A 15,966-nucleotide genomic window follows, 5' to 3' on the forward strand; every position below is an offset into this window, starting at 1 on the left:
TTATATCCCCCTAATGCTAAAGACAGAATATGCTATGCACGTTGGTCTTCTTCTTCACCCTTCTTCTTCTTCACCTTCTTCTCTATCAAGTTCAGTAAATCTCCATGAGTATTAGAATTAGAATATGGCTTCTTCTTCCCAATATTCAGGTGGAAGAAAAAAAAATATAACTCTACTAATTAACAAAAATTAATGAACTTAATTAATCAAACACCAACTTTCCCTAGATAAATCATCAGATAAGCTAATTAAAGGGTCGAGTGTGGTTGTTTTCAGTAACGAGTAACAACAGAAAAGCTAGAGTTATTTAATTTGGGACATGTTGATTACTAATGCTATAATAATTGCTACCTCACCAAATTTGACGCAATCTCCATAGCAGAAAAAGATAGGAAGGCGAGAAGATGGGACAACGGTGAATTTAGAATTTAAAATTTAGATATTCAATCTTAATTAGGGTTCATGTCACTAAATCACTTGCAGTTTTAAAATCATGAGTTCAAATTATAAAGAGAAATGTATATTTTTAGTTGCTCTAAAAAATAATAGCTAACAAAATATATATTTTTCTATATATATGTGTATTATATATACATATAAATACATATTTTATATATATTTTGGCTAGCCAATGTAGCTTGTTTTGATCGACCGATCAATATTGTATTTTTCCAAACTATAAATAATCCATATATTATAATTTCCACATATATAATATGTCAAACAAAGTAATCCCTAAGTGCATTTGCATCTATACCCGCTTTTTATGTCACGTTTTAACTTGTGCCCGCTTTGCAAAAAAAATTGCAAACGTACCCGATTTTTCGCATAACTTCAACATACGGGGCTGAAGTAGCAAAGGTAATCATGCAAAACTTCAGCATTCTAGTAGCCGGGACTGAAGTTCAGCTCTAGAGCTGAAGTTTTTGTTTTTTAACTGGCGAACTTCAACTCTAGAGCTGAAGTTTTTGTTTTTGTAACTGGCGAACTTCAGCTCTAGAGCTGAAGTTTTTGTTTTCTAACTGGCGAACTTCAGCTCTAGAGCTGAAGTTTTTGTTTTGTAACTGGCAAACTTCAGCTCTAGAGCTGAAGTTTTTGTTTTTGTAACTGGCGAACTTCAGCTCTAGAGCTGAAGTTTTTGTTTTGTAACTGGCGAACTTCAGCTCTAGAGCTGACGTTTTTATTTGTAACTGGCGAACTTCAGCTCTAGAGCTGAAGTTTTTGTTTTGTAACTGGCGAACTTCAGCTCTAGAGCTGAAGAACCACTATTAGCAGTGTTTTTTTAAGAAAAATAGTGTACATTTTCTCAACTCAAACGCGAATAAACATACAAAAACTCCAAAATTTTACAGCTCATCCTACTAGTAACTTAAAAACTTTTTTCTAAGACTAATTTGTTGTAAATTTGGAGCAGAAGTACAACTGCCGAACTGTTCAATTAAAAGAAATTGACCTTATAACTAAAGCAGCGTTGCTTCTGGAGATAAATACCAGTTTGTTTTGTAACTTGAAGAAGAAAACGAATGAGGATGAGAAAGGGGGCTGAAGTTATTTAAAAAGTGGGTACAAGTTAAAAGTTTAAAAAAAATGGGTATAGGTTAAATGGGGGCGACCAAATAGGGCGCCCGTGCAATTTTTACATGCATTTGGATGGGGAATTGGACATGCTGGGTTTGAGATTCACAAGCCCAAATTGTTTAGGCCCGTTTGGCTAGATAATAACGTGAGAAATTTAAAAATAGTTAGATTTACAAATGGCCATTCAAAAATAACCACAGTTTCAAAAGTAATCGAAATTTAGTCACTTTTCATGTAAAGATAAATCTGAACGAAAATACTGTTTAAAATCCGAAAAAATACTCCAGCACAAAAAATACTCCGATATACTTAAAGAATGTTCGCTAAGAATATGTATAACAAGATAAGAACTTAAAAAGTTTAAAGAAACTAATATATGATCTATTATGTAATGTATTGGGAAATTAATATGGTCTAGAGCTAGTAGGCATAGCTATATAGCAGAGATTACGACCCAACACTGTACTGCCTTAAAACTTCAAAAAGGAGTCACGAATATCAAACTAGCCCGTTTGTCCATGAAATTTTTTTCACTTTTAATTTTTTTAAAAATTTAAAAAATTTCAAAAAGTTATTTTTTAAAAAAAATTTCACTCAAATCACTCGCAAAAATTTAAAAACGATCCAAAATTATATTCATTTCTTAACACAACTCTAATTTCTAAATACCATTTTTACATGAAAAAAAAATCACTTTTTTCTGGAATTTAACAATTTTTATGTCCAAACGCCCTTTCATTGTGAATTTAGACATAATTTATCTAAGTATTTAAAAGTAATATTTATATATTTGAAATTATATAAAAAATATATTATAAGTCATAATAGTTAGTAATTTAAAATACAGAAAAAAATAGAAACATAATTAAAGAAAAACTTCTTTTTCAAAATTTATAATAGTGCCACATAAGTTGAAGCACTAGGACTAGTAATTGGTATTGGATTCTTGACTATAATTTCTTTTGTTTTTTCCACTGCTGTTATTGAGTTTTGCTCGCGCCGAGGGTCTATAAAAAATAATCTCTCTATCTTCGTAAGGTAGAGATAAGATTGCGTACACATTACCCTCTCCAAAATTCATTTGTGGTATTATACTAGATTTTTTATAGTTGTTATTGCTGTTGTTTTGATACATTATCTGATACCTACATCCAGGGCGGAGCTAGAGTGTCGGGAGTGGGCTCCACGGAACCCAGTAGCTTTGGTTCGAACCTTGTATTTGTCTTAAATTTTTTATTAAATATATATAAATTATTGATTTAGAACCTAGCAACTTAAAACGATTAGAATCTCGAATACATAAGTTTGAAATTTTGGCTCCACTTCTGCTTATATCGGGCCTGATTAAATTTAGATTTGCACCGAAAATTTTATATTTGCAAATACAATACTTCTAATAAATGCGATTTCATCAGATATTTTAAATCGAAATTTCTGATTAAGAATGAAGTAGTACTTGCGCTCCAGCACCGCCCTGATCGGTGGCTACAGTTTCATTAAAACACAACTGCCATTTCAGTCATCAGTACTTTTAAGAAAATTTGTGACATTGGTTTGCGTACCATCTAAAAGTTTGCCATCTCATACCATGCAAAATTAACAAGAATTAAAAAAATAGTAATAAAAATTTCATCCTCAAAAAAATATAAAAAGAACACAAGCAATACCCTCTTTTAATTTGTTCAAAGAAGCTGAAGCAAGGTAACTTCATGGTGTTTGAGTAAGCTTCTTCAAATTCATAAAAGAGAAGCAACTAAGGTATAAGATTATTATTACTACCATTTTACAATATTCTCAATATATTTGATAATATTGACACATTTATTGATGGTTGTAGCTTAATTAGAAGATAAATATTCGTACTTTGATCATTTATATTTGTATTTATTCCTTTTTATTGTTATTCTTTTTTGTTATCATTACTTTTGTCATCCGTTCTCCAACTGAGGCTCTATCGGAAACATCGTCTCTGTCGGATAGGGGTAAGGCTCCGTAAATCTCACCCTCACAAACCTCACTTGTGGAAAAATACTGAGCTTCTTGTTGTTGTTGTTGTTGTTGTTGTTGTTGTTGTTGTGATATTTGTATTTATCTATTGTAAAAGTGGATTAAAAAATTAAACATAATGAGTTCAACTTTTAATTTTTTTAGTAGAACATGTTCGAGCATATCTTGCTAATTTTGAATTATTGACTCTGAATTTAATATTTGTTGAAATTACTCGTATTTCATATTAAATCGAGTACTAAATTTTGCTGAACTCATGCTTCTTCTTGTAAGCACTAAAAACAAGAAGAAGAAAAATAAATAAAATAGATTTATTTTATTTTAAAAATGACTAAAAGATTGTTTTTCTTGTGCAGTATAATGGGGTCAACAATGTATGAAACATCAGAATATCAGAAAAGGTTTTTCACACCAACAACTTGTACTCAGCAAATTGATTCACTTGGGAATGTATTATATGGTGCTGGATCTGATCTTATCAAAAGTGAACTTGGTGCTTATGGGGAGAAATTTTTTGGTTCAAGTTCTGACTATGTTCAAAGCAATGTAAGATTAATATTCTCTTTGTTTCAATTTATGTGTTATAGTTTAACTGAGTACGACGTCTAAGAAAAGTAAGACAGACTTTTAAATTTTTTAATTTGAAAATGAAGATCTATAAATGTCCTTAAATCTTATAGTCATAAACAAAAAGGTGGAGAATTAGGGTGAAATGTTAGTAGGTAGTCAAGCGATTTCTCTCTTTTCTGTGGGAGAGAGTATGATTCTAGTTTAGAGTACCTTATCTACCCCTTCCTCTCCTTACGAGTATTATTATATTTTATTATTCACAAGTTCAAGTTGTGGAAACAACCTCTTGCAGAAATGCAGGGTAAAACTGCGTACAATAGACCCTGTGGTTCGGTCCTTCCCCGGACCCCGCACATAGGGGAGCTTAATGCATCAGACTATCTTTTTTATTTTTTATTTTCTTTATTTTATTACTAGCTACTGTTCTTTATTTTGCTTTAGTTATCTTACTATTTCTGTTATCAATACTTTTTTTCATAACTTCTTTATTTTAGTATTTTTCAGACTTATTTTGAAAATATTTTCCTTGAGTTGAAGGTTTATCAGAAATAGTCTGTCTACCTCACAATATAGGACTAATGTATACGTACACTCTACCGTCCAGACCCCATTTGTTTGATTGTTGTTGAATTTTGTAGTTTTAAACATGTATGCCGTGTAAAATATTGGAGTTAAAGACTTACTAATTATAGAAAGTGATATTTTTTCTCAACAGACAAAAAAGAAAAGTAAAACACATAAATTAAAATAGAAGGAGTACCATTTTTTTAAAAGAAAAGAAAAAGAGGTGTAGTTAATATTTTCTAAATAGTAAATCTTAGAGTGTGGATGTTGAATTTGAATGAAATTATTGTTACTGTATTTTTTATTTTCTAATTTTTTTTGAGATTCACAGATTAGCAGATACATTTCGAATCCTAAGTATTATTTTCAAGTGAATGAAGAATACGTGAAGAATAAATTGAAGGTGATTTTATTCCCATTTCTTCACAAGGTAAAGACTAGAACATTTTCAATATTATAAGTGCATTTGTTTTATTGGAATTAATATCATAGTAGAAGGGTATTAAGTTATTCCCTCCGTCCTATTTTATGTGATGCACTTTGGGTGATCAGGGGTTTAAGAAAAAACGAAAGATTTTTTTAAACTTGTTATTTTAAATAAATTATAGATATTTGTATTAGTATTACTCAGTTCATAAATAGAAATCCAGAAAACCAAAATGTTAATTAACACAATTTAAAAATTATTCCGAGCCTAAAAGTTTCTTGTGTGTCCGAATTTGAAGCCAAAGTATAGCCGAGCTATGACGTCGACGCCGCAAGACTTGCTTTCTTCTCAACTCTTTAAGAGCTAGAAAAAATGCTTCTATATATAAGCATAACAATATTCCTCTTCCTTTCCAACGAGCGACAAAGTTTCGAACCTTAGTAAAAAGGAAACTTTGAAAATTTTCATTTTCCATCATTTTTTTTCTCTATTTCAGACCTCAACTAAAACTCAATAATTGTATAGTTATAAATCATCTTAATAAGAATAAAATGAAAATTTTAAAGTTAAATTATTTTTAAAAGTAAAATGCTATTATTTTTTTGGGACAAACTAAAAAAAAATGTATTACATAAATTGGGACAGATAAAATATATATTAGTGTCTTGGTAGGGGTACATAAGGTAACTGTATTTATAAAAGTCCTGAATTTCTCTATTTATTTTCTTGATCTTGAGTTGTATATTTATTTCTCCTAAATATGTTTTTATATAGGGACATTGGATGAGAACTGCTGATTTAGCTGGAGGAGAATTTTCATTTAAACCTCCAATTTATGATATTAATGCACCTGATTTGTACATCCCAATGATGGCTTTTGGTACTTATTTGGTTCTTGCTGGCTACTTCTTGGGCATTACCACCAAGTAAGTTGGTTAATTTGAAAGAAATTCCATGTTTATATGTTATAGATTTAACTTGTAAAAATAGCATGGGCTGGCCAGTTTTTGGACTGGTCATTCAAAAATAGCCAGCATTTGTAAAATCATTGAAAAATAGTCACTATTTTGCTGTAACACGGAAAGTTCCAGCATAATATACTGGAGATCGGTGCATCTGTGTATGAACCCCAACACGCGGAAAGTTCCAGTATATTATGCTGGATCGGTATATTATACTGGAACTCCAGTATATTATACTGGAGTATTGTTTCGAATTTTGAACAGTGTTTTCGTTCAGATTTATCTTTACAAGAAAAGTGGCTAAATTTCAATTACTTTTAAAATTGTGACTATTTTTGAATGATCACTTGTAAATATGGCTATTTTTGAATTTCTCCCATTTAACTTGTATACTCTAATTAAAAATTCAATCATATATAAAGATGATTTTCAACTATGAATAAAAGATCTTTAAGCAAATATCCTGAGGATTTCGGGTGAAGTACATAAATAGCCCTTAAAGTTGATGGTCTTAAACTGTTGTCCCTATTTGCTTTATCGGCAGAACTTTAAATTTAACAAGTGTTGCCTTTCGCTCACCCCGTGAGCAACACTTTTACCTTGTGACCTTAAAGTTCATAGCGTAAGTAGGTGCTAAAATTTAAAGATCACCCCTAAAAGTGTCATATTTATGCAATTTTAATATTTTTGTAGCTGGTATACATAGATTATACAATAATTATATACAATTATATATATATTATACATAAATTATAAATATATTATGCATCCGCCATTTATTTTTTGTTTAAGCGGTTGAGTAGGAGATTATTTAGGTTAATTCTTCAAAATAATGTGTATTTGTTGCATTTCAAGCTTCTCATCGTTCTTTAATAATTGAATTTAAATTGTATACATAAGCAAAATAAATCCTTTTTACATTATCAGTACTATTGGTGCACTTGTGATCAATAGTAGGTTATTACCATTTTTACTAGATCAAAATGCTTATCATAAAAAAATATCTGTAATTTGATCTGATAGTACAAATATTTTTGACACTGCATCACTACATTAATCTTCTTAATCAGCGCATAATTTATGTATATCAATTAAAAAAGTGGCTATTTTTGTAAAGATTCCAAAATTTTGTCTGCAATTATTTTACAGATGGCCTGACTTGTGTGAATATCTTAACATCGGGAGAAAATAAAATAAAAAATAGTTACAACTGGTAATTGAAAAATAGTCACATTTCAAAAGTAATCGAAATTTAGCCACTTTTTCATATAAAGATAAATCTGAACAAAAACATCCTTAAAATCCAAAAATATTCCAGCATAATATGTTGGATTTCGAATTTTTTCATATGAGTTTCCAGCATAATGTGCTATAATTTCATAATATGCTGCATTTCCAACATAATATGTGCGAAATTTATATGCAAGAGCTCCATAATCCCACATATTATGCTGAAATTTTCCGTGTGCTGGAGTTCCAACATAATATGCTGGACGTTTACACGCAAGAGCTCCATAATCCTGCATATTATGCTGGAACTTTCCGTGTTTCAGTGAAACAATGACTATTTTTCCGTGATTTTATAAATGCTGGCTATTTTTCGATTGTCAGTCTGAAAGCTGGCTAGTTCGTGCTATTGTCACCCGTATATCAGTGCATAAAACTTAACCTCTTTTGTGATTTTGTTGCAGATTTAGTCCAGAAGCTTTAGGTGTACAATTCACAACAGGATTACTTTGTTGGCTTTTGCAAATCCTTTTACTTGAAGCCACATTACACTCTTTAGGAAGTGGAGAAGTGCCACTTCTTGACATGGTTGCGTATGGTGGCTACATTTTTGTAGCAGCATCAGTCATTTTAATTGCTAGGATTATTTGGGATTATTCATTTCATTTAATTACATTTTTTGAATGCTTTTGCATGGGAATTTTCTTAATAAAAACCATGAAAAGAATCCTAATTGCAGAGGTTAGGAGCTTTGAAAAGCATTCAACAAAAAGAAATTACATTTTGCTTTTCATTGCCTTGTCTCAAATTCCTTTGCTTTTTTGGTTGGGAAATGTTGGTGTTGGAGCCAAGTGAGAGCGGAGGCAGAGGCGGACCCAGGATTCGGTGATCACAGAGGCTCTATGATATTCAGTATAAATTTATCACTGCTCATAAAGATTGGTACGGGGTCTATACTAATATTTGACTAATTTTTGGAGATATTTACAAGTATACATGAATTTTTTGCTGAAACTTCGGGTACTGATTACCCCTCAAGCTATAATGTAGGCTCGTCTTTGAGTGAGAGCTTCAATAAACTTATTGCTATTCTGTTGCTTTACATGAATGTAAAAGAGTTTGAGAAAGAAAAAGGAACATAAATAAAGGATTATTCAAATGATCCTATCTGATTATGATTAGTGAATTTGAGAAAGGTGGGGTATCTTTTAGTTACCAACGACATCTTTACATAAATAGTCGAGGGGATTTACTGTTTATTTTTTCTAATCGGTATACTTAGATTATATATTAATTATATACGGTATACATACATTATACATAAATTATACATAGGGCAGCTCGGTGCACGAAATATCAATACATCATACATTTACACAGGGTCTATGGAAGGGGCGTGCCTCAAGGAGTGTGATATAGGCAACCAACCATGATACAAGCATCAGTGCCTGATTCTACGTCTCGAACCAGTGACCTAAAGGTCACATAGAGACAACTTCAACGTTGCCCCAAAGGGTGTGATATGTAGACTATTTTTAGTTTAAGCGATTGGATTGACGACTTTTACGTTTATTCTTCTTTAACGAACTGCCAATTCCCATTTAGTTATCATGTTTAGTAAAAATCATTGTTCCAAAACAATGTGTGGAGAAGATAGTATGTACGTAAATTTTACCCCCTATCTTGAGAAGATAGATAGACTATTTCCGATAGAAATCCTCGGATCAAGGAAAGATAACACAAGAAGCAGTAGCAAACGAGCAATAATATCATCAAGATAGCAAGAAAACTTTATCCTTTCATGTTTTGACTTTTCAACAATTTTTTGCTTTTTCTACCAACAAGGGTTGTGGTGGAGTGGTAAGTACTCCTTCATCCTTAATTAGAGGTCTCAAGTTCGAGCTCTGGGTATGGAGTCGCCTTTGTTGGGGAGCACTTTACCCCCCCCCCCCCAATGTTTGAATTTTCCGATGCGAATTCGGATTTAGTCGGGCCCCAATGTGGATACCGAACACCAAGTGAGAAATAAAAAAAAAGAGCATTTTTGCTTTTGGAAGCTCTTCGAGATTTTGTCACGACCTGGATTTCCCACCCTCGGGAGTCGCGATGGCGCCTACTCGTAGAAGCTAGGCAAGCCGCGAAATAAAGAATCACTAACTCTTTCATTTTAACCCTTTTTAACAATTTGAATTAGCATTTAATCAACATTGAAATATTAACGATGAATAAAATCAAGCGGAAGACTTAATCTAATAAAATAACTAAAGCCAGTACGACAATGCCAACATACGTCTCTACCCAGAATCCGGCGTCACAATATCACAGATTGTCTATGAATACTACAACAAATGTCTGAAAGGAAAGTACAATCTGTCTCGGAAACAACTGAAAACAAAATACATAATAAGATAGAAGAGAACGCCGGGCCTGCGAACGCCTGCAGGACTACCTCGGGATCTCTAGCTGGACTGAAGACAGCCGCCCAAATGCTACTCTGGGATCTACACATAGTGCAGAATGTAGCATCAGCACAACCAATCTCATGTGCTGGTAAGTGTCTAGCCTAACCTCGGCGAAGTAGTGACGAGGCTAGGACCATACTACCAAATAAACCTATGCAGTTATATAATATGTAACGGAAAATAAAACAGGAACAGCAAGTAAAGATGAGAGGGGGTACATGCTGCGGGGGTATGTCAATATCAACAGTAAATCAAGAAAAGGCATAAGGATAACTTAGAATCTACAACAAAGCAATAAGGAACTTGTAACCAATTTATAAACACTTTATTTCATCAATTGTTGCGGCGCGCAACCCGATCCTATCACATAACAACACTGTTGCGGTGTGCAACCCGATCCATATCATTTATCACTATTGCGGTGTGCAACTCGATCCAATTATATCATTGTTGCGGCGTGCAACCCGATCCAATTATATTATTGTTGTGGCATGCAACCCGATCCACATATAATATCAACAACAATCATAACAAGGGTCCCGACAAGGGAGCAATCAAGAACTACACTATCCCGGCAAGGGAATCGACAGTATAAGTAAACTACATCCCGGCAAGGGAGAAACAGCTATAACCAAACTTGTTCCAACATCTAACTATCTCAGCTAACACCAATACTCAGTCATAACTAATTTCCACGAGAATAATCATAATCCTTGCTCAGTACAGAGAATCATCAACTTAAGCATCCGTAGTATTATTTAATAACACAACATAATTCAATTTAAGGCCCATGGTCATGCTCGACACTAACATATAGATACTCGTCACCATGCCTATACGTCGTACTCAACAAGAAACAAGTAGCAAATAGGACACAACTCCTAATCCCTCAAGCTAAGGTTAGACCAAACACTTACCTCGACTACAATGATCCAAATCAGGCCTCAAGCACCACTTTTCCTTTCGAACCCGACTCCAAATCAATCGTATCTAGACATATTTGACTCAATAACATCAATAAATGCTAAACAATTCAATTCCAATGCTTAATTATAGATTTCCCAACATTCTTCCCAAAAATCCAAAAATCGACCACGGGCTCGCTTGGTCAAAATACGAGGTTCGGACCAAAACCTGATCACCCATTCACCCACGAGCCCGAATATATAATTTGTTTTGAAATCTGACCCCAAAACGAGGTCAAGTTCCCAAATAATCATAAAGCCCTAACTCTACACAAATCCCTAACTTTCTACCCTTAATCTCATGTTTTAGGCCTAGAAATCTAATGGGTGTTGATAAAAATGGAAGAAAACGAGCTTAGGATTACATACCTATGAAGCTATGGTGAAGTTTCTCTTCAAAAATCGCCCAAAAGGTGTGGAGAAGAAGAAGTTTGTGAAAAATGGTGAAATTCCCTTAATACATTCTGTTTTTGAACTTAAAAATAACTGTGCGGATTTTGGTCTATGCGATCGCGAAGAAAGGAATGTGATCACATAGTGGACTGCTTCCTATGCTACGCGATCGCGAATGAGGAAATGTGATCGCACAGAACAAGCTACCCCAGTCCCCCAGCCTACCTACCACTCTATGCGATCGCGAAACATGCTAAGTGATCACATAGTGTTACAGATTTCCTCCCTTAACACTGAGCTATGCGATCGCGAAAGGCCCTATGCGATCGCATAATAGTCAACACCAGACACTAGAAACTGAAAAACCTGCAACTTTTATGAGTTCAAAAACTTCTCGAAACCTATCTGAAACTCACTCGAGCCCTCAGGGCTCCAAACCAATAATGCATACTAACTCAAAAACATCATATGAACTTATCCGTGCGATCAAATCGCCAAAATAACCTCTTAAACAACGAATTTAGTATGAAAATCTAAAAAAATCTCAAAACTTTCAAAACATAAATTTTCACAACTACGGGTTCGAATCACCTCAAACGACTTCCGTTTCTTACCAAATTTCACAGACTTATCTTATTTCACATATAAGACCTATACCGGGCTCCGGAACTAGAATACGGGCCCAATACCAACAAATTCTAAATGCATTTCATTTCCAAAACTCATAGAATTTTCCAGAAAATAATTTTTTAAAAAAATTATTTCTCGGGCTTGGGACCTCGGAATTCGATTCCGGAAATACGCCAAAGTGCCATATTTTTTTACGGACCCTTCGGGACCGTCAAATCATGGCTCCGGGTCCGTTTACCCAAAATGTTGACCGAAGTCAACTTAAATGCATTTTAAGTCAAAATCTCAATATTTTTCACAAATTTTCACATATTAGCTTTCCGACTACGCGCGTACGGACTGCACACGCAAATTGAGGTGATGCTGAAAGAGGTTTTTAAGGCCTTAGAATGAAGAATTCATTTTAAAAATAAGTGATGACCTTTTGGGTCGACACATTCTCCACCTCTAAAACAACCGTTCGTCCTCGAACAGACATAAGAAGGAAGTACCTAAGTCGGGGAAAAGATGGGGATAACGGCTCCGCATATCGGACTCGGACTCCCAGGTCGATGCCTCAGCAGGCTGGTCTCTCCACTAAACATGAGTAGAAGAAAAACTCTTCGATCTCAACTGACGAACCTGCCGATCTAGAATAGCTATTGGCTCTTTCTCATAAGACAAGTCCTTGTCCAACTGGACAGTGCTGAAATCTAACACGTGGGATAGATCGCTGTGATATTTCCAAAGCATGGACACATGAAACACTGGATGCACGGCTGATAAGCTCGGCGGCAATGCAAGTCTGTAAGCCACCTATCCCACTCGATCAAGAATCTCAAAAGGGCCAATGAACCTAGGGCTAAGCTTGCCCTTCTTCCCAAATCTCATCACGCCCTCCATAGGCGACACTCGAAGCAATACATGCTCACCGTCCATGAAAGTCAAATTTCAAACCTTGCGGTCGGCATAGCTCTTTTGCCTGGACTGAGCTGTACGAAGCCTATCCGGAATAATCCTGACCTTGTCCAAGGCATCCTGAACCAGATCCATACCCAACAACTGAGCCTCTCCCGGCTCAAACCATCCAACCGGAGACCGACACTACCTACGAAATAAAGCCTCATAAGGAGCCATCTGGATACTCGACTGGTAACTGTTGTTGTAGGCAAACTCTGCTAAAGGCAAAAACTGATCCCACGAGCCTCCAAAGTCAATGACACAAGCTCAGAGCATATCCTCTAAAATCTGAATAGTCCGCTCGGACTGCCCGTCCGTCTGAGGATGAAACATTGTGCTCAACTCAATTTGTGTGCCCAACTCTCGCTGAACGGCCCTCCAAAACCGTGAGGTAAACTGCGTACCACAGTCCAAAATGATAGACTCGGGCACACCATGAAGGCGAACAATCTCCTGGATATAGATCTCAGTTAACCTCTTGGAAGAATAAGAGACTGTCACGAGAATAAAATCCGCTGACATGGTCAGCCTATCAACAATGACCCACACTGCGTCGAATTTCCTCCGAGTTTGTGGGAGTCCAACAATGAAATCCATAATGAACCGCTCCCACTTCCACTCGGGAAGCTCAATCCTCTGAAACAAACCACCCGGCCTCTGATGCTCATACTTAACCTATTGACAATTCAAACACCGAGCCACATATGTAACGATATCCTTCTTCATTCTCCTCTGTCACACCCTTTTTTTACAAACCTCACTAACCCTCTTAAAAATATAAAAGTGATTTGTAAAGCTTGAAAAGGGTTTTCCAATTAGAACGTGATAAAAATTGTGTTCAAAAGGAAATAACTCAGAGTCGCCACCTGACATTGGTTTCGGTGTGCCAGGTCACCATTTTTTAAGAAATAAATTTTCCTTTTAAAACACTTTGAACTCCGAAACTAAGTCTGCACCAGAGATTCGGGTAAGGAGGTTCATTTGACTTGGGAAGAATGTATTAGGCATTCCCCGAGTCTCGTAACTAGTACGGTTGCGTATATGATCAAGTTGGCTTTTAAGAATACTCAAATTGAGGTGAAAACACACAAACAAAAATAAATACAAAAGAGGATCGAGGTCGTCCCCACCTAATATAAGAAAAATAAAAATAAAAATAATAAAAAATAAAATCCTAAGCTAACCTACACTATACTTCCTCCACGGTGTAGATGCGGCCTTCGTTACATTCACTTCGGGGCATACTCCTGAAATAAAATATATACAAATCCCTCGGGGCATTCCCCAGATAAATTTAACTAAGGGAACGACCTCTCGCCTTGAAACTAACAAAATCGTAATGCTTGCCTACCCGAGTATTGTCAGCCTAAGCATGCTTCTAACGAAAATATCAAACAAACATATTAATTTAAACTATGACTCTATTGAACAAATTGGCATGGTATAACAATAATCCAAAACGTAAACTCGTTAAAGATTATATCCATGTAAAGCCTAAGGTGTCAGCCAAACATCCACTTTGATTTCATTTCTACAAATCCAAACCCAATTACTATTAAAAGGCCCAAATTAATTCACTATAAACTCTTAACGACCCTGATTACTTAACCTGCATCCACTATTTGGAATTTTCAAATGAACACCACAGAAGAACAAAATCAACGAAGAGAAACAAAATTAAACAAAGAGAACATTATTAAATTTTCTAAAACAGAACAAATGAGTAGCAAAATAAAACAAACAAGCAGGGCAAAAAATATTCAACATTAAAATGTAACCAAGCATTGAAACAACTGAGAAGGGGTTAGAGTGAACCTTAGCAAGCAAATTCCTTATACTTAATTTCTGATCGAGCGCACGGACAAATAAAACGTCAGTGACGAAATTTCAAGCTCGAACAAGCGCAAACAACGACAAATTGAACAAACTGAAATTTGCTTTCTTTGCATATCAAATAAGGCAAGCAACAGAAGTAAAAACAAAACCCGAACGTGAATCCTTGCACAAACGAACCGGGACCGACGAACCTTGGATGACAACGTGACCCATTTCTTTCCGGCGATTTGGCTGTGCATTTTCCGGCGAGTTCGCCACTGGTTAGTAAGAGGAGGAGTTGAAGAAGCAGCAATTGCTGCTATTTTTCTTCGTCTCTAAGGTCATTTTTTGGGGTGGGGTTCGGCGGGGTGTGGTCGCTGATGGAGATTGGGGTTAGGGTGGAGGCTGATGGAGGTCGTTTGTGTATGGAGGTGGTTGAATTCCGGCGAGATGGCCGGTGGTGGACAGCTGGAGATGGAAAAGATGACTGGCGGCTGGATGATTTGTAGCCAGCGGCACTGGTGCTCATTTTCCGACGAGTCTTGGGCGTTAAGGCTGGCGGCGGCTGGTGGTCTCTTAGGGTTTAGGGTTCAGCTTGCTTTGGTTCTAAGGTTGAAGAAGGCTGCTGGGTGCTCCAAAATCATAGGGGTGGGTCGTTCCTTCTTTCAAAAACAGCTCTCTAGGGTTTTGTTGTATGTTTTTGTCTAAGGTTCCCGAAGAATATGAAAAAGGGTGTAGTCTTTTATGTACTAGGGTCACATAAAACATGGGCTAGGGTTAAATTGGGCTAGAAAAATGCTGAAAAATTAATTTGTTTTTTAAAAATACTATAACAAGGTATAAAATAAATCTCAATTGATTTTAATAAACTATTATATTTAAATTAAAACTACAAATTAAAGTTGAAACTATTTTTGGCATTTTCAAAGATTATATTAAAATAAAATAGAAATAGGTTCAAAGTAATATATCCTTCTAAAAATATCTAATACGTGAATTAAATAGAGAAATATGGAACTATTTTTGTATTTTTTTAGTTTTACGAAAAATAATAAACTAAAAGCAACTAAAAGAAGAATTTTTTTTTTTTTGTAATTTTCATTTTTTTGATAAAATAAAGTAAAAGAGTCGAGACTACTTGAAATATCGATATTAGGCCTAAACTAAATATTTTACGCTAAAATGGGTGAAATCTCGGGGAGGGTCAAAAATTACATGTCTACAGCTGCCCCTTTTTGACTGGAAATATGAAGTATTTTCAGACAAAGAACGACTAGACAGGTTTTTTGACCCGACCCTTATTTAGCGAGACCAAAAACTAAGAGGAAGAAGAATGTGACCGAGCCCTGGTATCTGAGCTGCCTACATATCCTTGGCTATAAAGAAATCAGGTCACGTGTATTCAGAAGTGAATGAGGTGATGTAGT

The 15,966-nt window shown here is 35.1% G+C and overlaps 1 protein-coding gene and 1 long non-coding RNA gene across 3 annotated transcripts; one reads left to right on the forward strand and one right to left on the reverse strand.

Moving 5' to 3' along the window:
* Window positions 1–3,208: 3,208 nt before the first annotated feature.
* LOC107808271 (uncharacterized) lies at window positions 3,209–8,516 on the forward strand. 2 transcript variants are annotated; one of them, XM_075221415.1, is made up of 5 exons: window positions 3,209–3,336; window positions 3,942–4,131; window positions 5,051–5,149; window positions 5,921–6,072; window positions 7,800–8,516. In XM_075221415.1, exons 2-5 carry the CDS (start codon window positions 3,946–3,948, stop codon window positions 8,188–8,190), a joined length of 828 nt encoding a protein of 275 aa, XP_075077516.1. In that variant the 5' UTR covers window positions 3,209–3,336; window positions 3,942–3,945; the 3' UTR covers window positions 8,191–8,516. The 2 variants fall into 2 exon arrangements, with proteins under 2 accessions (XP_075077516.1, XP_016488271.1); XM_016632785.2 differs by lacking the exon at window positions 5,051–5,149.
* Window positions 8,517–9,557: 1,041 nt separating this feature from the next.
* Window positions 9,558–15,271, reverse strand: LOC142164163 (uncharacterized). The gene is made up of 2 exons (XR_012694699.1): window positions 14,540–15,271; window positions 9,558–9,836 (listed from the first exon to the last, which is right to left on the reverse strand). It is a non-coding gene; the product is annotated as an uncharacterized LOC142164163 (long non-coding RNA).
* Between the last annotated feature and the right edge of the window lie 695 nt (window positions 15,272–15,966).

Source organism: Nicotiana tabacum, chromosome 9 (genome assembly GCF_000715075.1).
Source record: "Nicotiana tabacum cultivar K326 chromosome 9, ASM71507v2, whole genome shotgun sequence".
NCBI lineage: Eukaryota > Viridiplantae > Streptophyta > Magnoliopsida > Solanales > Solanaceae > Nicotiana > Nicotiana tabacum.